General features: G+C 41.7%; 1 protein-coding gene across 13 annotated transcripts in view; it reads left to right on the top strand.

The window, feature by feature from the left end:
• The first annotated feature begins 217 nt into the window (after positions 1 to 217).
• Positions 218 to 25,165, top strand: part of ERC2 (ELKS/RAB6-interacting/CAST family member 2) — a 539,768-nt gene continuing 514,820 nt past the window's right edge. For all 13 annotated transcript variants that reach the window (XR_014153136.1, XR_014153137.1, XM_081848843.1 and 10 more), the window contains exons 1-2: positions 218 to 498; positions 22,642 to 23,454. Coding sequence is in view for 11 of the 13 variants with exons in the window: in XM_081848843.1 (XP_081704969.1) it covers positions 22,798 to 23,454 (657 nt within the window). In the remaining 2 variants the exon portion in view is untranslated. The remainder of the gene's footprint in view (positions 499 to 22,641; positions 23,455 to 25,165) is intronic.

Raw genomic sequence — 25,165 nt, 5'->3', positions numbered from 1 at the left:
CCTCGGGCAGCGGGGGGTCAGCTTTTTCCCTCCCCTCTCCGGGCTTGCAGAGCGCAAAGGGAGATGCCGGGCGCCGGGGCGAAAGAAGGCAAGCCTTTGGAGCGTTGCTGCTGCTGCTGCTGGAGGTCCGGTTTGCAGCCGGCCCCTTCCGAGGAAGCTCGCTGCTGCCCCCGGCGGAGAGCGCGAGGCGCGCAGGCAGCTCCTCGGGAATGCTGGGAATGTTGAGTCAGGGACTGGCGAGGCCGGGAGTCGGGCTGGCGGCTGGCTGAAGAGAGCCTGGGCGCGAGGGGCAGGAGGGAAGCGGCGGCGGCGGCTGGGAGAACTACGGGAGCCTCTCCCGACTGCAGCAGGTCCCTCCTCCTCTCGCCTCGGACCTGTTCCCCCGGCTCCTCTCGCCGCGCCGCCTCTCTCCCCGCTGCAATGGGCTGTCGGCGAGGCAGGATGCTGTGAGATCCATGTGAGGCGGACGCGAGAGAGACGGATGCAATGATTGGAAAGGTGAGGGGCTCCAGCGCGGATATGGCCCTGGTGGATTTGGGTGCATCCATTTGGACGCACACGAAGGGTGCCTTGGGCGTTTCAAAGCATCGAAGGGTCGGCAAGGGCGGGCTGGGGGGGGGGCGGGAATGAGAGAGTCCAAGGTGGGGGGAGGCTTTCCTTGGAAAGACAAGAGCCTTGCTCTGTGATAAACGCCTGCTGATACATTTGCCCGAGCTGGCATCTCGCTCCCGCGGAAGCACCGACGCTTGCAATTTCTCCTAGAAAACAGCCATGCAGTTGCCAGGGCGGGTTTGTGTGTGTGAGAGAGAGCGAGATCCATGGAGAATTACTATCCTGTCCAACGCCGCCTTTGCACGGGCTTGCTAAGACTCGGAAACGGCGGGCTTTGGAATAAGAGTTGACATACGTTGTGCATAGCTTTCGGGTTTTTATAAAACAAATGTGAAGGGGAAGAGGCTTCCTTCTTCCCCAGCAAGCCCCCTCGCCCCGCCTCGCGCTTGCAAGGAGGAGGATTCCCAGGAAGAAACGAGGATATTATATTAGCAGTTATATAATGAACCGAGGCAATACGGACCTTTGTACATTTTCGTATGCTCTGGGGTTGAAAGATTATTTGGGGCGGCTGTAAGATCAGGATACCTAATGTGTAACCTGCACAGATTTGAATGGCACGCATGTCTTGCATTAGTGTGTGTGTGTGTGTATCTATATCTATATCTGTAGCGCAAATATCTGTAGTAATAATGTGGTGGAGGAGCCCCCCTCCCCGTTTCATTAGTGTGCGATTGATTTCTAGGCGGCTACCTGCTAAGCCTAGGATGGATGGAGGGGGATCTACTCCCTTAGCTGCGAATTTCCGTTTTGATAGACAAGCCGCAGGGCCACTTGCATTGGCAGGAACGGGCTCCTGGCTGTGAGCTCAGCCAATCGGTGCGGCTGGGGGGGGAGGGCAAGTCCTCTTGTCAGGGTTAGTTTCCTGCTTGGCTTTTTAAATCAGTGGTCTCACTTAAGCGTTTGTTTGGTGTCTTCCCCTCCCTCCCCTTTTCTCCACCGCAGTGAAAGAAAGGGGGAGGATTCCCCCTGCCTCTCCCCACTCGGTCACCATTGACTCCCCTGCCCTTTATGATTCAGAGGGTGATGGAGAGGAACCTTCCGTGAAAGATCATTTTTGGCAGAGCCCTTCCTCTTTTGGAGGGGTGGAAAGGATGATGGAGAGACTCAATCCGCATTCCACAAAAGAAGCAAGTGTGGCAAAGATTTAACACCCACTGCTTTGCTCTTCTTTATCTTCCTAAGGAGCAGATAGTCTCTCCCTTCGCACCCCCAGGTTCTCTAGGTCCTTAGTTCTCAACTTTTTGAGACCCACCTTTAACTGAATCATTCATTTAGGACCCATTTCTTCTTTTTCTTTTACCACATATTTATTTGATGGTAGTGCTTCTGTTGGTGACACACCTTAAATCAGCCTGCGACCCAGTAATGGGCCCTTACTGACACCAGGTCAAGACTAGTGCTTTCTTTTTTGCTCTCTCTAGTAGTTAAATGGAACGACCTCAGATAACCTAATCCCCAGTTCTCTTCTCTCCCAGCCGCTCTGGGTCCTGTGCTGTCTGAAGGGAGATGTCACTGGCGAACACAGAGTTCAGCCCACAGAAGAGCTGCTACCACACAAGGGGTTAATTATTTCTATTGAAAGATAACACTCTTTGGTCTCACAAGAAGGACTTGCCAGTGATTGAGAGAAGGTCCAGCCAATTTCTTTGTGCCGTTTCACTTGTGCTATTCCTTCATTTGGTAGTAAAGCGTTTTCTTGGTTCTCATTCATCCACATACAGAGAAAGATGCATCTAGCAATGGTCTTGATGTTCTATTCATACACTTACCTTTATAGTATAGGTCACATCTGTCAAAATATGCAACAATACCTTGGCCTTTGGCCCATCCCGTTTTAAAGATGCACAGTGCCAGAAACCGACCTGGATACATTTAGACATTGTCATCTTTCCACTCCTGAAAATGTTCAGATGGATTTTATACTTGCAGACAGAGAGCACACATATACAGTGGTACCTTGGGTTACAGATGCTTCAGGTTACAGATTCCGCTAAATCAGAAATGTTACCTTGGGTTAAGAACTTTGCTTCAGGATGAGAACAGAAATCGCGCTGCGGCGGCAACGGGAGGCCCCATTAGCTAAAGTGGTACCTCAGGTTAAGAACGGATCTCCAGAACGAATTAAGTTCTTAACCCAAGGTACCACTGTACACATTTTTGTACAGCTTGTGCTTTCTAAATGAATGTGGTGGTGATGGTTTTGGAACTATGCTGTAATCTTACAAATGCACCATGATATTTCCTACACTCGCCACGTCCAAATTCTGCCGCTAAGAGGCTTTGACACACATTACCCCGGAGTTCATAGTCTAAAAGGTAGGGTGCATTTTTAGCAAGTTGTTGCAGATGCCTAAAAAAATCCTGCAATTTCTTGTTGATAGGAAAATCCAATATATGCACGGCACTCATCTCAAACAGAACATGATTAATAGTTGTTGTTTCCCCAGTGTCCTTCTCTTTGTTTCTGTAGCGATATCTCCCTTAACAGAGCAACCGTAGAGTCATATAGTCTTTATTTGATTCATCAATGTACTTATCTTTTCCTCTCCAAAGTCAAAAGTATTCTTTTCTGGCAGTTTTGCATCTATACTACTGGATTGTCCTCATCGTTGGCTGTCTCTCCCCCCTACTGTTACTTTCCTCTCCAATATGTTCAAAAAGACTTTCTAATCAAATCTTTCTTTTATTTCACCATGATTGTATTAATGTTCTTAAATCTCTATATTGGCTTTCTCATATATATTCCAGTTTTTTAAAACGTCCAGCCACTGACCACACTTCCCCTAACATCATTTCTTGCTTCTACTAGTTTATTAAAACTCCTCCCCTGTCTGCCTTCTTCTACTCCAGTCTCATGCGATACTCAGAAATAACTTTGCCATCTTTTATAAATTATCCCTCTTCAAGTAGCTCCACAACTTCACATTAGCATAGCTTTTCTGGTATCATCCATAGCCTTTCCTTACCTTTCCCCCTATAGCCATTAGCTGTATCTGTCATCTTTCTTCATTATTGCATCCTGATCCCACTGTTAATTCTACATCCTTCTCTTAAATGATTTGTGTGAATACAAAATATTTGCCTTTGGGTGTACACATTCAATAACATGTCATGCTTTACACACAGCAGTGAAAATAGGATACTTAATTTCCACCTGTAGTTCTTGTGGCTTAAAGAACAAGATATTTATAGAAATTTTGTGTGTGTGTGTGTGTGTGTGTGTGTATGTAAAGATTGTGTACGCGAAAATAGAATTTGAGGTGAGTATTTATGTGGTATGTGTATACATGGACACACTAAAAGATACAAAGGACTTAGAATTAATGAGGAGACATAATATATTACAATGGAACATGCAGAGGTTGTATATATATTTAAAAAATCACTGGATCTTTAGATTTTAGTAAAATAAAATGGAGAGAATGGTTTGTACTCTCTGGATCATTAGATTTAATTGTTTTTAAAATGTGAATGTCTGTAAAACACAAATATTTCAGTGGAATCATAATTGAAAGGAAAAAAAAACCCCTCTCAGGATAATCTGAGATGCGTATCTTAGTGCTTGTGAGTTTACCAATGGGATACCAGCATGCCAGATTTGATTAGCTAAGTTTTCTCTTTGTGCAAATGGTGGAGTTTGATGGGTTATGTTAAAAATAAAATAAAAGGTAGGATCCATAGTTTCGTTCAGGGCTTGCAGATTGTGGTTAACGAAATTCAGCCTTCAAGGCTGGGAGATAAAAATGCAGGTATTCACACAAGGAACAGCAAAGAGAAATAATCTTCTCTCAAAATTTCAAGAAGTGACAATGGCACAATGACTAGATGCCCTATAAGCTGCATTGGAAAAATTACCTTCTGTTGCTGCAAAGATCAGCTGAATCCCAAGTAATTCAAAAAGAAGTGTGTTCTCTCCACATTTTGAAACTGTCAGCTATGTAACAGCTGATGAATCTGTTAGGAATAGCATTACAGTGGTTCTAGGGACGGGTTCACGCAAATATGTTTCTATTAACCTTAATGTTGTTTTCTTGTCCTTGTGCAACATGCTGTTTGAGCTTTGGAATGCTTAACCCTTTAGCAGTAGAGACACATTTCTTCTTGTCTGGATTACTGCAGGATTTGTTTTGCTTATTAATGCATTCTGGCTATCTATTTTATTTTTAATGTAGTTATATACACCAAAGTTAACTTTTCTGGGGCTAGCAAAATGTAAAAAGAAATGAAAGAACAGGCAGAAATGTTACACACGCACACAAAGTATAGGGTTGCAACATTGGCTGATATGTTCCAACTTAGAGAAGTTGCAGGGTGATATTCAATGGAGATCCCATTGTGTCTGCTGGCACAGTTTTAGATAATTTAATTTGTGAAAATTAATTGAGCTTAAGCATTTTAAAAAGCATTTCTAAAGGTGGAGGAAAAGTGATGGAGGTGAAATTTTTGTTGTCTGATCATTTGCTCACAACAGAGAACATTGATTACTGTCTCTTCCTCTCTCTGAAGCACTGATTTTAATGATTAAGAACCAAGAAATTTAGTACAAATTGGAACAAGACATGATGTTTGGTGCAATACACAATACTACCAGCAGGGCTTAAGAAGATGAATGCTTGTGAATTCAAAATTGCTGTATCCTCTCAGTAATTTATCTTAGCAGGTACTTTATCTGCATGTGACTTATAATGGTGGTTTTGTGTGGCGGGATGCTATAAATGGAGAGAATTTGTTGTCACAGTGCTGAGTCACTGAAGAAGACAGTAGTTTGCTTGACACTGCTGACCGGAGGAGATGCCATCCATTAATTTCAGTATTATCAAACTGTGTTCTTGGTTTGAGTGAGACATAGTTTGCTGCCTGGGCTGGAATAGTAAATGGTGCTCCTATTTCCCAAGTCAGTGTGCATATTACTCCAGGCTAACCAAGTTAATGTTGGTGCAACACAAAATCTCACAAGTGCCTCTCCCTGGAAGTAAACTTACAGTTAAAACACAATAAATACCTAACTATTCGTTGCCCTTCCATGACATCTAAAATCAACAGCTTGAGGCAGCTGTCTGACTATGCTCAAACTGCATGTGACCAGGGTTAATGTTCTTGCAACTAGACCAAAATGTCAATTTCTGAATGCCAGGTTTTGCTAGTTCTCAGGTCTGGGAGGTGGGGAGACAGCCTGTCCTGGCAGAGTTGCACTTCTCTGGAAGGAGCAGGTACACCGTTCAGTTGTGCTACTGGTTTCAGCACAGCAACTGGAGCCTCCTGTGGCCTCAGTGGCTAGGCGTGCTTTGTTTTCAGCTATGGCTGGTTCACCAGCTATGGCCTCTTTTGGATAGAAATGATTCAACCACATAGCTGTCAAGCGTCCTTTATTTGGCGGGACAGTCCCTTATCCCAGCGCCATGTCCCGCTGCTGTCCCTTATTGATGATGTCCCTTAAATAAGCTACTGAAGGTAATGGGGCCCTTTTCTATGTCCAGCTGTACTTTGTCAACAACAAATTGTTGCTGTTTTTTGTGTTGAATATATGCTATATGGTAATATATGCTGATCCCTTATTTTCGAGGCTGCTGTTCCCTTATTTTCAAATCTGTAAGTTGACAGCTATGCTCAACCACTGCACTTCATGTTTTGGTAACTTCCACACTGGATTTTTGCAATGTACTCGTCATGGGGCTGCCCTTGAAGAAGATTTGGAAGCTTTGATTGGGAGAAAATGCATTGACCAAATTTATGGCTGGGGTTCCATTTTGATTTCACATAACCTGTTTTAAAACAGCTGCATTGGTTGCCAGCTTGTTTCCAGGATTAATTCAAAGTGCTCATGTTAAAGTCCTAAACAGCTTAGGTCCCAAATTCTGAAAGACCATTTCCTTCCCTAAAGACCCTCTCAGGTGTTAAGATTGACAGAGGGGACTCTCCTGGTAGTTCTGCCACCCTCAGAAGCTCAGGCAGTGGTGGTCTAAGAGAGGACATTCGGTGTGACAACCCCAAGCTTTTGTAACTCCCTCCCTATAGACGTGTGCCTGTCAACTTACAGTTTTTGGAGATTGCTGAAGATGTACCTCTTTACCCTGACCTTTGACATGTGAGAAATATATTTTCCAGACTGCTCATGGATCTCCATCTCACATTATGTTTGAGATGGAGTCCTAAGAGTTTTACCTTGGAAGTCATCTGAAAAGGTTGAGGGCAGGGTGATGTTGCTAAGAAAAGTGCTATTCAGTAAGAAAGACCAAAATACGTATTGGTTCCAAAAACACTGAGCAGTTTCCACATTATGTTTCACAAACAGAGCATAAGTATCAGTGATGGGTTTTCAAGAAGATAACACACTGGCTTTTTTTACCTTCCCACCTGCCGAACATCTGGGTTTTTTTTACAGTTTATTTACTTTACTTGCTGCATAACTTTCATCACAGTTTTGTTTTTATCTGTCTTCTCTCTCTTCTCCATTCTGTAATAATGCCTTTACTTGTTTGCTAAAGCTACCCTCCTTTCTTCCTCTTACTTTCATCGGTATGGCCAAGAAATGCTTAATCAGCGGATTGTGGATTTCTCCAGCTCTGCTAAGTGCCACCATGGCCTAAGAGTTATTTGGTTAAGAAAGTCTATCTGCTTCTCTTTTTATCACCTGGTTTGTTGGGTGGGGAAATAGCACTTCCTTGATAACAATCTATTATCTATTTATCACTGCTTTTGATAAAAGAGGAAAAGAAGTCTGTCTTCTCTATCCCAAAATGTCTGATTTTGTCTTTATAGGCCTAATTTGCTGATTATTTTTACAGCAGTGACAGCAGCAGATGAAGTTGAAAAAGTAGATCATGCAGGTTCAAGAAAAGCATCAGTTGGAGTTGTGATAGTGAATGAAACTGATTTGAAAAGGAGTAATTTATTCCCCTTAACCATACCCAGTGAGGCTAGATGAATTCTTATACTCTATATGGCATGGATTTGGAGCCTGTGGCCTTGTTGGACTGCAACTCTTATCACCCCTGTCCATTGGTCATTCTGACTGGGGCTGATGGGAGTGGAAGTCCAACAACACCTAGAGGCCTTCAGCTTCCCCTTCCCCTTTCTATGGTCTGTTTTACTTTCAATGGCTGATGCTGGAGGCCACTTCATGGCAAATTTCACCATGTCCTGTATAAAGCTGGTTGTGTGTATGGGGGTGGCAGCAGCTCTTTACCATGCTTGAGCATTTCTCCCATGCCATAGCAGACCTATGTGGAAGTTTGCAGTGCCACAGATAAAATAGCTGAGTTCTCTTGTGGGTCACTGCACATGAATGAGTTAACCATGAGGGACAGCTTAACTGTCATGTGAAATAACATGTGAACAGACCATATATCATTTGTTCAATAAGAAAGAAAGAAAGAAAGAAAGAGAAAAACTATAGGAAGAGTGAAAGTAAGTCCGATACTTCAGTATTCAAAAGCAGCATATTGAGCCAGAATACCAGTAATTCCTATGAAAAGCAGCATCTATTTCCTCCCAGCACTCCCCCCCTACTTTATACTGTGGTTTGTTATGCACTTCATTACATTCCTCACTTAAGGGTGGATTTTAAAATCCTTTAATGAGGAACAGTGTTTTATTACTTCCATTTTAAATGCACCTATAAAGTCTTGGGTTGATTTAGGCATTGGAAAATATACTGCTCTATGTACTGTTCCATTGGGCTTCAGCTGATAAGCCCACATTTAGTTGTGATTCTGCAGTGATTCCCCTTCAGGTTATAACCTCCTTTCTAGTCTTATGGTGCTGCTGTTTTGGGTAAATAAATAAATAAATAAACAAACAAACAAATAAATAAATAAATAAGTGAAGCTGAAAGATGGGAGAGAGAGTAGGGTGTAAGGAGACAGAGAAATGTAAAAGAAGATGAACACATTCAACAACAAATTAAAAGTGGGTCCCATGCTGCAGGTAAGATCCTGGGTCTTTAGTTTGCTGATCACTGTGCTGTTCTATATATTATTTTGCTTTAGAGTATAATGCCTATTCTAAGCAACTTAATTGTTCTTGTTGTTTAATTGTTAAGGTTGGTTAAAGCTTGAAATCACATCTGATATCACAAGTGAGAATCTTACTTTGTGTGTAAAAGAATTAAGTTCTGAGTCTTGGTTGCATGCAAAGTCTGGAAGGAACTTAATTTAAGTAGACCTCTGGTTTTTATATACTTGATGTTTTAATTTGATAGCCATAAGCAAATCAGCAACAATAGTGATAATTAATAACAATATATCCATTTGTTATTCCTGCATCTTGGGGACTGTCGGGTGTTTGCAGTGTTAGTCCTGCTCAGAGTAGACCCATTGGGATTGATAGCCATTACTAGTACTCTGCTGTTCGTATTACATCAAATGACCCAAGCTGTTGTAACTGTTGACATTTTACTGAAAATCCTATAAGAATTCTGTAAATGCCACCTACTTTTCAGCTGCACACAAATGAATGCTGACAGTCACATTTAGATGACTGTCAGCATCTATTGATGTATTTCTCACTTTTATGCTTTTGCAAAATGTGTCTGGGATTATCAAGGTTCACATGTAAATTACTGGTTTTGGTGAGCTTTGACATTCTCCTGTAAAATATTCTGGGTCATATCTGGTGTTACTTTTACTCACAGCAGGCCCACTGAAATTAGTGGGCATGACTAGCTTAGGTCTAGTAATTATGAGTCTAACTTAGTGTGATGCAATCCACTGCCTATCTTATTTCGGTCTGTATATGTTCCTGTTTTGTACCAAATAGCGGAGCTAATCATCCAAATATACCCAGCTGACTGGTACCATAGATGGCACCCAGTGAAATGTCATCACACATGTATAGAAAGAAAGAACCCGCCCACATAATGTGATTCAGTTTGTCCACAGTTGGATAACATATTTTATACTGGATTTTCTTCCAAATTGTAGTTTAGCTTTAAAAGGCAAATGTTGGCACTACTGTATGTTGAATTTTGAATGTTTGTTTGCTTCTGGGCATGCACCAGCTGGTTTTTTTTGCATGTGTTATATGTGCAGTTTTTCCCAACACTGAAGCAAATGGAGAAGACCTCACTTTCCTTACGCTCCATGTGTACATTTTGGAACTTCCATATGCACATGGGAGCTCCTGGATTGTGGCTTTGCTAAATGCGCACAAATAGCCAAATTTAATACAGTGTTGACATATGACTTTCTAAGTGTATTATCATTTAGAAGTGTTTGATGATTAAGCAATATATAAATATATCTGATAAAAAGAATAAATAATTATACTTTGGCCCGACACTGTTAGGCTGCTTGTTGGGGCTGATGTTTTCTTGTAAGCCTGTCATTGCTTCATTCTTCATGGTTTGGTTTTGCACTGAGGCAACTACTGACCAGCATCCCAGCAGCTGCGTCTTCTCTCTGTCCCTGCACACCACCATTAAGCTGTTAGGTTGGAATTCCATGTTACATGAGAACCACGCCATAGGTGATAATTCAGGGACAGCATGGCGGCAGATGGATAGGTAGAGACCGAACTGTAATGTCTGTTTTGTAGAACATCACCTTTAGTAATAGTGTCTGCTTTCAGCAGTTTGAGGAGTACACTGACTGATGATTTACTGGATTATCAGCAGTGCTTCCTGCACCACCAGGGTTCCTTGGGGGCTCCCGTCCAGAGCTGAGAGCCATTCATTTTCTAAGTCTTGATGAGAAAGCAGCTAGAGATGGTATAGCTGTGAGCAGCACTCCAAGTACATACATCCTTGCCAGCAAACCGATTGCCAGTTGAATTTTGTTTTGTAATTTTGCATTGTTTTTGTTGACGTGTTGGATTACATATCACCTTGCAATTTAATTTTATATTTTATTGTTTGCGCCATGAGCTGCCCTGAGAACGTGTGCTGATGGGCTACCCTGTAAATCTAATAATAGTGCAGTCTCATTTGTATCCGGATTGGTATATAAAATTAAGCACCATTTTAACTTTAGAAGTAAATAAATAAAAAGACATGCAGTTTTGTATATATTGAGTAATCCAGAGGAATGTAGATTTGTGTTACAAAGATTGCTTAACGAAATTTGTCTAGCCTGTATGCCTCTCTCTGCTCATATCACTGCTGTTTCCTGACTTCTGTTCATTCCCCCACTCCTGGAGTGGACGGCTCCCTAAAGCACCTGTATTGAACTTGGAGCAGCTGCTTCATTTAGCAAGGAACTAAGAAGTGACATATAACAAGGACTGCAGTAATTAAAATAAATGCACGCAAAATAACAAACAATATCAAACAGTTGCTGTAAACTGTGTCAGTTACTTCCTTGAATGAGTATCTGGAATCAGTAATGGGCAAAAACTCAAATTCATTTGTGATAGCGGGGAACTTAAGGGACTGTTGAGTTGGGAGAATGTATATTCTGGGTGAGTTCACACTGCCATAATGAGCAGGTTCACGGTTGTAAAGGGTTGGGGTATATATCCTTGTGGTGTACCAATTCCTGCACCAATTGATTTTTTACTAGAATGTTTTATTTTATTTTTTTAAGAAAAGGGGAATTCAGTTTACAGAATATTACCCTGGCCAAGGTACAGTGGTACCTCGGATTACAGACGCTTCAGGTTATATACGCTTCAGGTTACAGACTCCGCTAACCCAGAAATGGTACCTCAGGTTAAGAACTTTGCTTTAGGATGAGAACAGAAATTGCACAGCGGCGGTGCGGCGGCAGCAGGAGGCCCCATTAGCTAAAGTGAAGTTCAGAACGGACCTCCGGAATGAATTAAGTTCTTGACCTGAGGTACCACTGTACTCTCAATGACAGTTTAACTGAGAATAAAGTATTAAAATGTTCAGCTCATGAGCATATGTCAACAGTGGCTGCTGGCTAGCTTCGAGTGCCTGTTCTGATAAATGCAGATGACTCTGGCACAAAATCAGTGCATAAGCTCGCAGTTGTGGTGTTTTGCATTCCAAACACATTAAGAATTTTAGGACAAGGAAGTTTTTATTCAAATACATCAATTATTATGAGCTAGGGAAATTCCTACTCTGAGCCCATTATTTTTTAATAGGAATAGCCTTTTGGATCAGGCCAATGGCCCTTCTAGCCCAGCATCCTGCTCTCACAGTAGCCAGTCAGGTGCATGCGGGAAGCACAGAATCAGGACCAAAGTACAACAACACTCCTGCAGTTTCCAGCAACTAGTATTCAAAAGTATTAAAAGGTAAAGGGCCCCTGGACGGTTAAGTCCAGTCAAAGGTGACTATGGGGTGCGGCGCTCATCTCGCTTTCACGCCGAGGGAGCCGGCGTTTGCTCACAGACAGCTTTCTGGGTCATATGACCAGCATGACTAAACTGCTTCTGGTGCAATGGGACACCGTGACGGAAACCAGAGTGCACAGAAACGCCGTTTACCTTCCTGCCGCAGTGATACCTATTTATCTACTTGCACTGGTATGCTTTTGAACTGCTAGTTTGGCAGGAGCTGGAAACAGAGCAACAGCAGCTCATCCCGTCTTGGGATTTTGAACTGCCAACCTTCTGATCGGCAAGCCCAAGAGGCTCAAAGGATTAGACCACAGCGCCACCCACGTCCCTTCAGAAGCATTACTGCTTCCGACTGTGGAGGCAGAACATAGCCATTCTCCATAACAAAATATCAGCAGTACCTAAAATATGCCAAGCGTTCTCCCCATATAGCATAAAATATTTGTGTGTTTTTTCCATCTGGGAAAAAGGTTTTTTTCTTGTCGCCAAGTGTTAAGTGATTAAAGGCATCTTGGCAGAAAGTATGAAATAAGAAATTTCTGTGATGGACTTTTATTAGTTTCAGGTCTTGAAATGGAAATGCAAAGCTGCATGCATTACACAGCTTGAGCATAATCCGCCCCTTTGTTTACATGTGTCGATGGCATGATGTGGAGGCCTCTGAGCAGATGTGACTGCTGCTAGGACCCATATCCTGCCTCCATCGCATCAGAAGCTGTATTGTACACCAATATGTCTTACTGCAACAAAAGAGACTCGTCCCCACTCAACAAGGGGATATAACTGCCCAGTCCCTAGTTGGACCAAGCTTACTACAGCCAGTAGGTACACTGGCCATAGGAAGGTGAGAAGATGATGGGGAGATCTGAGTAGAGACATCCCTATGTGAGACGACCCCACAACTCATAGTGTATGTGTGTGTTGGGCAGTGAGGGAACATGATGAGGCCAGCTAGGCGTTCAGTGGCCTCCTGGGTTCTGCGATTCCATATAGTTGTTTTTTTTAATGGGCATATTGCTAGTATTGTATTCTGTACCAAACAATGTTTCTTTCCACTTTATGCATCTTGGGAAGTAGCCTATGAAAGCTGATGCCACAATAAATGAAAGTGTCACTCTTTTTGCATCACCATCCTAACAGAAGCACTCGGCTGTCTAGATCAGCTGCTTTCTCTGTTAACAGCAAATATCCAACAATGTTGTGAATGTTGACATTTACAGGTGAATACTGACATTCCCGTAAGAATTTTGGAAGTGCCACCCACTTTTCAGCTACACACAAATGAATGCTGACAGTCTCATTTAGATGACTGTCAGCATCCACTGATGTATCAGTGAGTTTAAAACATTCAGAAAATGTGTCTGGAATTGCAAATGGATAATTTTTTCGGTAAATATTGACACTTTACTGTAAAATATTCTTGGCTGTATCTGGTGTCAGTTCTACTCAGAGTAGACTCATTGAAATTAATGGCCATAACTAATTTGGGTCCAACTAATGTTGGATACCCCTCTCTGCACAAAGATAGGTAGCTTTTTATTGAGGTCATGGTGGACATTGTCTGGAGTGATTTGATAAAAGTCCTCACAACTGACAGTAGATTCATACTTCTATAGTTATTCCTCCATATGCCATGAGCTATCACCAGCTGCTTTTCTGGTGATTGAGGTATTGTTGCCACCAGCAGAACTGTGTTTTATATTCAGGGATTAAAGAAATTTAAATTTAGTCAGTGACTTAGTTGCTTACTTCTTCTATTTAGCCAGGTGTTGATAGAGAACATTTTGCTTCATGTAGGAGGCGATCTTCAGATCCCAGACCTACGCTTCTATTTATGTGGACATGAAAGCTTAACACTTTTCTCAGTTGTATGTTGAGCCATCACTTAAACAAGATGACTCCTAGGGTGAGTTAACAGTACATTAGAAGCAAGGAGCATAGACGAAAAGAGCATCCCTAGGAACTTGGATTCAGCCCAGTTTTCGATTTGATGATGAAGGCACACTGTTTTAAAAAGTCTTTTGTGAAATATTCTTAGATGTTGCCCAGCCAGCCAATCTTTCTGGTAAAATAAATACACTTTTGTTAGAAGCCCCCTTTATTCTGATGTGCTTTACATTGTTGGAAAGAGAAGCCACATTACAGAACAGAAGGTTTCTGCTTGAGTTTTCCTTTCTCTCTTGTTGCTTCCAGGTTCTTGGGTTTCCCCCCTGTTTTTCTTTATTTCTCACTGTGGAGTTGTAAAGATGACCAACCGCTTATGCTTGCATAAAGCAGTTAGTTATATACAACAAATACATGTGTTTGAGAAAATCTTCAGTAAAGGACTATGGGTTGAGTCCTTGAGAAATAATTTATAAAGTGCAACACAGTTCAATGTGTGTATGCATCTCTAGGGGCCAATGCTGGCACAGAGCTCCTGATCTTTTAATCATGGTTAAGGATTAGAAGTGGGCTGTGGGGTCATGTGCTCCTTCCCCACTTGTGATTTCCTCACTGGTATTGATCATAGTTAAGAGAGCAGTGTTAAGCATGTTTTCATGCTAACCAGGATTTCTCTCTTAACCAGGATTTGAAAGCAGCTCCAGGGCATGGTTAGCATTAAAGTTGGCATCAACAAACACTTGGGATTTGAATGTCTGATATGGAATTCAGAGAGCAATTTTCCCCTGGGTTAAGTTTGATCTTGCTATTTTTTGGCTTTCGCGTTTAGCATTTCATTTGGCTCCCCTGCTTATCTGGCTCTGTTTTGCAAGAGCATCTTTGCACATGACATGCGCCCCTCAGCTTGTTGGCATACTGTCTTCTGCACTGTGTTATATTATGACCAGGATTGTGGATCTGTGGGGAGTGATCTGTGACTGAGATTGGATTACATTTGATCTCTTCTAGTTCTGATTCTATAGACTGTATAAGGATTGAGAAGTAATAGCTTTGGTACTACTTTCTTTTCCCTGTTTTTTATCTTGCATGTTGAGCTGTCTGGTTTTCTGTAACCTATCAGTGACCACATCCATTTCAGTCCCTTCCTCCAGTCTGTTTTCCCTTTCTTCCACTTCTGCTTTCTAGTATGTTCAAATATCTATAGTCCTTTCAGAACTGATCCTGTAGCTCATCTTATCAACCTGACTACCATTGCTTCTGTTGATTGGTCTCTCTGCTTGGTTTTGTAAATTAACATGATAATTTAACCATAAAATTACAGAAATATTGCACAATAAAAAGCTGCAGTGTCTTCTGTTCTGTTTATGACTAAAGATTGGTGTATACTGTATTAGTAACCCATGTTAATTTAGCAGTAAGAGCTATGAACATCAGTTGTATTTATTTCTAAGTAAGTACAATTAGGATTATATCCCAACGGTGCAATCCTATACCCACTTAGGGAGTAATCCAAGCCCAAGATCTGCCAGAATGAGCAAATTTTGCTCCAGTGGATCTCTGGCTCAGGCGGCCAATTCCTGGAGCAGCTTGGCTATACCAGTTTAAACTTCCTTATCCTGGCTCAACCGGGACTAGTAGCAAGCTGAGTAGAGACTTGAATCTGATGCCAGCGTAAGCCCTGGGGGAAAAAAGGTGCTCTAGAGTGGGATGTGTATCTGAAGAAGTGTGCATGCACACGAAAGCTCATACCTAGAACTAACTTAGTTGGTCTTTAAGGTGCTACTGGAAGGAATTTTTTTATTTTGTTTTGACTATGGCAGACCAACACGGCTACCTATCTGTAACTAGAGTGGGAGGTTTCAGGAGGACTTAACAGTTGATCTTAACTGCATTCAGTTCAGTCATGTGACCTTGGAATCTGGCAGAACTAATGCTGACAAAAACGGTAGTGCAAGTAAAACTCTGTTTTAAAGCCTTGCTTTCCCTCTGCCAGACTTAGGCTGGCTCAGCTGGCAGTAACCCTGCTCTTGAATGGTGTTTGGATCTGACATATTTTATATTGGCTTAATGACATTAAAGACTTTATATTGGCTTAATGACATTACGCTGGCTTCCTATGTTTAGGATTGCTTCCAAACCTGGGTGTAAGTCCATTGAATTCAATGGGTGTTACTTCTGAGTAGACATGTGTAGGATTGGGTTTGTAAAAGTTACAAAGCAGAGAGATGGAAAGTCATCATTGAAACCAATAGTTTCTTCTAAACTTAAACACCATGGAAGATTTAAACTCATAATGTCATTCTCAGTAGAGCTCAGGTGATGAGATAAAGAGGAAATCTTGAAAATAAATGAACCCTTATTTAGAAAGTGCTTTCTCTCAAAATAGACCATTTTCTGTTAGTTGAGATCTTCAGTAGAGATGTTGCTGTTAAACAAAACAGCAACAAAAAATAGCACCTTTTTATCCCTTCCTTACTTTCTGCTCTTAATTAGGTCTGTAAACATTACTGCATGAAATACACCTTTGTTCAAAATCCAGAGGATTTAATCTAAAAGTTACATACGCTTCAGGTTATAGACTCCGCTAACCCAGAAATAGTACCTCGGGTTAAGAACTTTGCTTCAGGATGAGAACAGAAATCGTGCTCTGGCGGCGCGGCAGCAGCAGGAGGCACCATTAGCTAAAGTGGTGCTTCAGGTTAAGAACAGTTTCAGGTTAAGAACAGACCTCCAGAACGAATTAAGTACTTAACCCGAGGTACCACTGTAATCCTAAAATTCCTTAAACATTCAGTGAAAAATGCTAATAAAAAAGGAAATGTTTGCGCCAAGACCATTCCACAGTAGATCTGATACTTCTATAAAATAAATCAACTAGATTAGAATACATTTGAAGTGAAAATAATTTATTAATATAGGAAGAATCCGCAAAATGGTCATTTGCTGCTGTTGTTTAGTCGTTTAGTCGTGACCCCATGGACCAGAGCACGCCAGGCACTCCTGAGTTCCACTGCCTCCCGCAGTTTGGTTAAACTCATGTTCGTAGCTTCGAGAACACTGTCCAACCATCTCGTCCTCTGTCGTCCCCTTCTCCTTGTGCCCTCAATCTTTTCCAACATCAGGGTGTTTTCCAGGGAGTCTTCTCTTCTCATGAGGTGGCCAAAGTATTGGATCTGTCCTTCCAGTGAGCACTCAGAGCTGATTTCCTTCAGAATGGATCGGTTTGATCTTCTTGTAGTCCATGGGACTCTCAAGAGCCTCCTCCAGCACCATAATTCAAAAGCATCCATTCTTCGGTGATCAGCCTTCTTGATGGTCCAGCTCTCACTTCCATACATCACTACTGAGAAAACCATAGCATTAACTATACAGACCTTTGTCAGCAAGGTGATGCCTTTTCTTTTTAAGATGCTGTCTAGGTTTGTCATTGCTTTTTCCCCAAGAAGCAGGCGACTTTTAATTTTGTGACTCGGTTCCTCGGCCTCTTCTAAATCCAGCTTGCACTTCTGGGAGTTCTTGGTCCACATACTGCTTGAGCCTTCCTTGTAGAATTTTAAGCATAACCTTGCTAGCGTGTGAAATGAGTGCAATTGTGCGGTAGTTGGAGCATGCTTTGGCACTGCCCTTCTTTGGGATTGGGATGTAGACTGATCATCTCCAGTCCTCTGGCCACTGCTGAGTTTTCCAAACTTGCTGGCTTATTGAGTGTTTGCTGCTTCTGTTAGGTCCTTTCCACTTTTGTCCTTTATTATGGTAATCTTTGTACGAAATGTTCCTTTCATATCTCCAATTTTCTTGAACAGATCTCTGGTTTTTCCCATTCTGTTGTTTTCCTCTATTTCTTTGCATTGCTCGTTTAAGAATACCATTTTTAAGCTTTCAACCTGAGACAGCAACTTCAATACAAGTAAAAGTGGACCTGGCTGGCCATCTCACTACTAAAGACCATTATCGGAGTTAAACAAGGATGTATTTTGGTGCCTTTTCTGTTTAACTTTTATATTAATGATATGGTTAAAGAACTGGACAGCCTACAGTTTGCTCCTGTTACAATTCTCGACCAAAAATTTTCAGTTTTAATGTATGCTGATGACCTACTACTTGTGTCTAGAACCCAGGTGTGCCTGAGACAGCTGCTTACGAAATTAGGTTCATATTGCATGGGTAATGCTTTATCTATAAACTATGACAAGACACAGGTAATTGTATTTGGGAAGTGCCCTAAAAAGCATGTTTGGCGCCTGGATGAACACATTATAAATCAAGTAAATACGTTTAAATATTTGGGACTGGTCTACTCAGAAACGGCCTCTTGGAATATACAGCTATCTAACATTAAATTGCAAGGCTTTAAATCAGCAAAAGCTATTCTGAAATTTGCTGCTTGTAAAGGTGGAAATCTGGTTAACCCAGCTCTATCTGTTTATAAAGCAAAATCAATGGCCCAGATTTTATACGGCACAGAGGTTTGGGGTACCTCAAAGGTTTCTGGTCTGGAACCCCTACATAATTATTTTTAAGAGCCCTTTTAGGCCTACCCAGAGATGTGCAATCCTCCATGGTTAGGCTGGAAACTTATATGTTGAGCATAGAGAGCCAAATAGATAAAAGAATCTTCTGCTACTGGTTTAGAGTTCAACAGATGGACAACACTAGGTTACCCAAAAAATGCCTGATTGAGTTCATGAATGGATTACCCTTAAAAACTGGGTACATCATGCTACCCAACTGATGGGCAAATATGACCTCGTAGTGACTGAGCTCAAAGAACTTTCCCTACACTCTCAGAAAAATATTTTTAAACAGAATATAAGGGCAGTGGCTACTAAAAACGACTTAAACACCATGTACCCATCCACATGTGCCCCATTATATTTTAAACTTAGAGAGGCCCATGAACATACGTCTTACTTCAGTGAATACAACTCTGGAAAGCTTTTACAGAGCTACGATTAAATACAATAAACTCTGCTTATAGAGATGGGAGACATAGAGGCATACCAGTAACTGATCGTGTTTGTATTAGGGGATGCCCTGAATTAGAGGACCTTACGCATTATATCTGGTGCTGCCCCTTATATATGGAAGCAAGAGAACGGTTTTTGACACCTATAATGATAAGGTCCCCTGGCCAGAATCCTTCTGACATGATTCTATATCTCCTTGCAGACATTGATAAGTATGTGACCTGGTGTGCAGCACTTTTTGCAACTGCCGCCAGGAAAATTAGAAAAAATTATATAGCTGAGATAGCTATCAACTGTAAAGGAGATGAATTTATTTGACCCCATCTACACCAAGCTGTATCTTTCTCACTAAAGTTTGTACATAATTGTCTATTGTATTATTTAATATTACTTTTAATATATTAGTGGCCCTGCGGTGATTTTAGCTTATTAATTTTATTGTCTAATTTTTCAATTTGTATATTAAGGAGTTTCTATAGTTTTGTGCAGATTAGGTCATGTTTTGACAATGTAAATGTTTTAAGTTTTTGTATCAAACTAGTATATATTTTATTGAATGACATTGTATACATTGCAGCAGCCTTTGGCTATAAGCAATAAACTTGACTGACTGACCTGAGACAGCTGCATAGCAGCTCAGGTGCTGATTCTTGTGCTTGTCTATGCAAACCCGACCTCTTTTTATTGCAAAACATTATCAACAGATATTTGTGGTTGTGGATCTGCTTACTCTAAAAGCCTCTGCAATTAATCTTCCTTTACTTTTTATTCTAATTGCCATAGGTTATGTGATGTGCTTATTTGCATCTAGTCATTAGAATTGTTTCACCATGTAGGGATATTGGCCTGGAGCCCCCTGCCAAATGGAGGAGCACCTATAGGGAATGAGCAACGTAATGAGTCTCTAGATGAGGCTTAAAACATTCCAACTCTAACTGCCCCATATAAAGGGGTAAACAAGGTAAAAGTTCAAAAGGGATAAACCTAGTGCAGCAAAAACCTTGGGTTAGCAGGAGCATTGATACCTAGTTTGGCTCTAAGAGTTCAAGTGGATAAGGACTTCTGTATGTTTTACTGTAGAAAAGCAACTAATACATTCATGAAAACCAGGCAAGAAATAAAATAGTATACATAATAAGGAACAACAGACACAAGCAAGACAGTTTGATGGACAAAAAACAATGGGCCACACACAACCTAGGTTATTGCTATTTGATCATTATTAATCCTGAACTTCAAAGAAGCAGGAAGACGACTTGAATAGTCTATAGATAAGAAGTCCAGAGTGTCAAAATGTGTGTGTCAGGGAACTGCCATCGGCTCAGAGGTGAGAAATAGAAGTTGTGTTACAGGGAGTGTCCGAAAATCTTGCAAAGCAGTTCCTCTTCCGGGAGGAGGAAAACCCCACCTCCAGTGGGGAAGAGGTGCAAGGACCAGAGGATGCTGATTGGAACCTTAACACCACTCCTGAGCAAGCCGGACAGGAGGGAAACACGCCATTGCCATCGCCCATCCTGTGAAGTAGTCTGAGGCGCAGAGAGGGGCGGAGACGGTTGGGGGTAACGAAACTCTTATGTTGGGGGAGGTCCAAAAAAAGACCACTCCCGGATTCTGCTAGGGATTGAGCCAGACATTAGCTTTGGGACTCTTCACTGTAAATAAAGGTAAAGGTAAAGGTAAAGGTAATGGTCACGACTGACCATTAGGTCCAGTCGTGACCGACTCTGGGGTTGCGGCTCTCATCTCGCTCTATAGGCCGAGGGAGCCGGCGTTTGTCCGCAGACAGCTTCCGGGTCATGTGGCCAGCATGACTAAGCCACTTCTGGAAAACCAGAGCAGTGCACGGAAACACCGTTTACCTTCCCGCCGGAGCGGTACCTATTTATCTACTTTCACTTTGACGTGCTTTCGAACTGCTAGGTTGGCACGACCTGGGGCTGAGGAACGGGAGCTCACCCTGTCGCGGGGATTCAAACCGCCGACCTTCTGATCAGCAAGTCCTAGGCTCTGTGGTTTAACCCACAGCGCCACCCGCATCCCTTTCACTGTAAATAGTTTGTACCAAAATAAAGCCTGTAAAACGCAGGTCGGAGTCCTGCCTGGTTACTCTCGAGCAACCGCAACAGCCACCTGACAATGTGTGACAAATTTAAATAGAGTATCAAATGGCTATGCGTATTAGCAATGTTGTTGTGCACGTTAGAATGACAGATCTCTGGAGAGATGGTAACTGTTCATGTTAAGAAGTACCTGCTTCTTTGATTGTACAGAGGATATACCGTATATACTCGAGTATAAGCTGACCCGAATATAAGCTGAGGCACCTAATTTTACCACAAAAAACTGGGAAAACTTATTGACTCGAGTATAAGCCGGTTCACCACACCACAAACCTCCTGGTGGGCCGGAGTGCGTTTGCACATGACAGAGGGGGTTTCTCTCTCCCCCCCAGCCCCTCCTGTCCCCCTGCCTACCTAGTGTGCTGCCGAGAGGCAGAGGCTGGTGGTGGCGGAGGAAGAAGGAGCAGCCCGAAAGGGCTGCTTTCAGGCTGCTCGTTCCTCCTCCACCACTGCTGCCAGCCTCTGCCACTGGAAATGTGCTCGGGTGAGACCCTCACTCGAGTATAAGCCGAGGGGGGCTTTTTCAGCATAAAAAGGTGTTGAAGAAGTCGGCTTATACTCGAGTATATACGGTAAATGTTGATGAGGCAGGAAGAAAAATGGGCAGGAGAACAGCACAGGTGATGGTGTAAGGAGGAGAAAGAACATCTCAAAGAGTGCTTTAAAATGTTTTAATTAATTCAGATTGGAAAGTCATAAAGATACCAACCTGAATTTCTTGAAGGATCTAGCTAAGCTAATTTCACAATCACTTACAGGCTAGATTACACAGGTGGTGTAGGCAGTAAGTGTTGTGTGATACAGAAGAGAGCATTGGAGTTCTATGCACTCTGCTACTGTACATGACAGCCAGAGTTTACCTCATGTAATGTGTGTGAATAGACCTTGAGCATGCAGTCTATTCATGCTCTCTTTTTTCCAAGAAATGGAGCCACTTCATATTTAAGCTTCTGCTTATTATAAGGGCAAGCACATTTGTCTGAGATTTTACTTCCATGCTCACTGTGTACATATCTTACAACTTTGAGAATGTTTGAGAATTAGCACAGTCCAAGAAGGTTAGGGAAGAGCCAGAATAGTGCCTGCTGTTAAAGAGGGAAGAAGACTGGACTGTAAACACCTCAGAAGTTATAAAAGCAAACCACATACACTCATAGTATTAAAAAAAAAAAAAAAAAAGCAGTGTGGAACGGGCATTTTGTGGCCCTTGTAAATAAAAGCGCCAATTCTGCAGATTGAAGTGGCCAACTGGGCCCATGCGGGGTAAGGTGATTCTTCTAGTAAACTGGTCACAAGCTGTTGAGAAACCCAGCCAGATGGGTGGGGTATAAATAATAAATTAATGTTATAAATTATTATATAATAACATTAACATCTTGATTTTGACTTGGTAGCAAATTATTATGAATAATGTTTTTTCCATGGCAAAGGCACTTGCAGTATGGTGATTTCTAGGCACAATCCTTTTAAAAATATTTGGTAATTCTTTATTTCTCCCTTCTGTCTTTCTTAAAAAAATTCCATTTGAGGCACAGAGTTAATCATGGAATCTAGTGTATGTTCTAGCAATGTCAAATCCATCTGCCTTATCTCTGTATTTGTATATGGCATTCTTACACATAAAAACCAAAAAGCCCTTTGGCAATAAAAGTAACTATAACACACAGAATTCTTCTTAGTTTGAAAATGTGCTCAGAAGGATAGTGCACTATTGTAATTTCATAAACCCACAGTTAAAATGAACCTGTACTTCCAGGTTTTGGCATTGTCAAGTAACTTTTAGTAATCTCTAATTATATTTTTATTTTCAGATCTTCAGCCTAGAGAAGTCATTTTAAGGAATTCGTTGCCTTTTGGAAGAATGCTGTGAAGCAGCTTGCCAACAATAGCAACTGGAAATAGAGGTTGAATAACCCACTTAAGTGTGATTAATTTCGTATTAAGTAGTACCTCACATTAAAATAAAAATGTATGGAAGTGCAAGAACAATCAGTAACTTGGAAGGCAGTCCTGCCAGATCCCCTCGCTTGCCAAGATCTCCTCGGCTGGGCCATAGGCGAACAAGTAGTGGAGGAGGTGGAGGGACAGGTAAGACGTTATCAATGGAGAATATCCAGTCACTTAATGCCGCCTATGCAACATCCGGACCAATGTACCTGAGTGACCATGAAGGTGTGGCATCCACTACTTTCCCCAAGGGCACAATGACTCTTGGAAGGGCTACAAATCGAGCTGTGTACGGTGGTCGAGTGACAGCTATGGGGAGCAGTCCTAATATTGCTTCCGCTGGCCTTTCCCACTCCGACCTCCTTTCTTACACCGATCAGCATGGGGGGCTGACCACTTCTGCACATCACCACCACCACCAGATCCCTTCTATGTTGAGACAGGTAAGGGATAGCACCATGTTAGATCTACAAGCTCAGCTTAAGGAGTTACAGAGAGAGAATGACTTGCTGAGGAAAGAACTGGACATCAAAGATAGCAAGCTTGGCTCTTCCATGAATAGCATCAAGACCTTCTGGAGCCCTGAGCTCAAAAAGGAAAGAGTGCTGCGGAAAGAAGAAGCAGCCAGAATGTCCGTTCTGAAAGAGCAGATGAGGGTTTCTCATGAGGAGAACCAGGTAAGCAATTGCAAATGAAAATAATGGTATGCGGAAAAGGCAACTGATGCTTTGCTTATTGTGGTCTTCTCCAACCTGGTCTCCTCCAGATATTTTGGACTACAGCTTGCATCAGCCACAGCCATTGTGGACATGCTGGCTAGGCCTGATAGGACTCTTAGTCCCAAATGTCTGGTGGGCACCAGGTAGGGTCAGTTGCATTATTGTGTAGTGATGGCCTACGGGTGGCATGTTTTGGCTTTGTAACATAATAATTCCCTGTTGCTTGTTTCTAGTTTCTAACTGGGAAGAAAGTGCACCAATAAGCTTCACTTCATTCAGAATTTCTTTGATCCAGGAGTCTTCTCCATTAATAATGTGGAGAATGATTGTTGGTCACTACCTTTTTTTTTTTTTTGTATTTTCAGGACTTTTTGCAATAATACAAATGCATTCAGGAAACTTTACTATAGAAACATGTTATATATTTATCAGAGAGAGGGGGCATAGTCTAAAGATAGCCCAGTAGGTCAGGGGCTTAACTTACATTAAACAGTAGCCCAATACTGTTTATTACAGTATGCAGTAAACCAACTATTATATCCTTATGTTTTTGTGCTTTCTCTGTTATTACCCCCACTGCACCCCACCTCGAACATTCTGGGCCAACTGCAAAAATAATTCCATTAGAACTAATATGTAACAGTAATGTTCCTTAAAGACATTCCTTAAAATAATAAAGCAGATTTTGAAGAAGAGCAACTAATAAACATCATTCTGATTTTTAAGGTACTCAAACATGTTGCTGGACCTCAAGTTGGCCCCAGCACTGTTAAATGCCAACTATTGATTTCCTCATGTAAGATAATTGGTGATTCATATTTCCCTTTGCAGAGAAGTCAATATCCCTTACTAGGTTCTGAAGGGGGTTAATAAGTGCTCTCTTGTAAGGAAAAGTGTCTGGTATTTGAAATAATCAGAACTGGAAACTAAAAATTCATGAAGCAATCACCTAAGATTCCTCATAGAGGGAAGAGAAAATGAAGCTTGAGGGAATCATATTGCCTTCAGTTGGATATTTTCGTGACCATAGAGGGAGGAGGAGGAGGATGATGTTGGGACAGGATACGGGACAGATATTTCACATGACACTTTAGATTGGTGAATACCGGTGGTGGCATTGTCAAATTTCCTTGCTTCACATTGATACCTTATGAACTGAAAGTACACACACACTTTGTTACACACGAATGCTGTTATTCCAATGATTCTAGCGTTTTACCAAGCTTTCATAGGGCATGTGTCTCTTTCCGTGGCATTGTGCATTTAGGAAGTAAACTAACAGTGGATGACTGGAGGAATTTAGGCTGGTGCTATGGGAACCTTTTCGCTTGCTGTCCCTGCCTCCATTCCTGCTATCACTCCAGCATAGCTGGCTAAGAAACTAAAGCAGTTTGCCAAATTAAACTCTAAGGCTACAGTTGGGGGTTATAATAATTTATGAGTGATTTTTCTTTTTAAATCACATATATTGAAAATGCTGATGTGAGAAGAAACATGAAATTACGTTTGGGTAGTTGATTTCTCCTTTCTAGTTAATTTAAGATGACAGAGATTTTCCCCTCCCCAATGTATTATTTTAAATTCTCTAACTAATTTGCAATAATTAGTGCTACTGGAAGGAATTTTTTTATTTTGTTTTAATTTGCAATAAGTATAGAAAATGTGTATT

The sequence above is a fragment of the Podarcis erhardii genome (assembly GCF_964252035.2).
Source record: "Podarcis erhardii genome assembly, chromosome: 2".
Lineage (NCBI taxonomy): Eukaryota > Metazoa > Chordata > Lepidosauria > Squamata > Lacertidae > Podarcis > Podarcis erhardii.
This window is presented reverse-complemented; position numbering and strand designations above follow the sequence as displayed.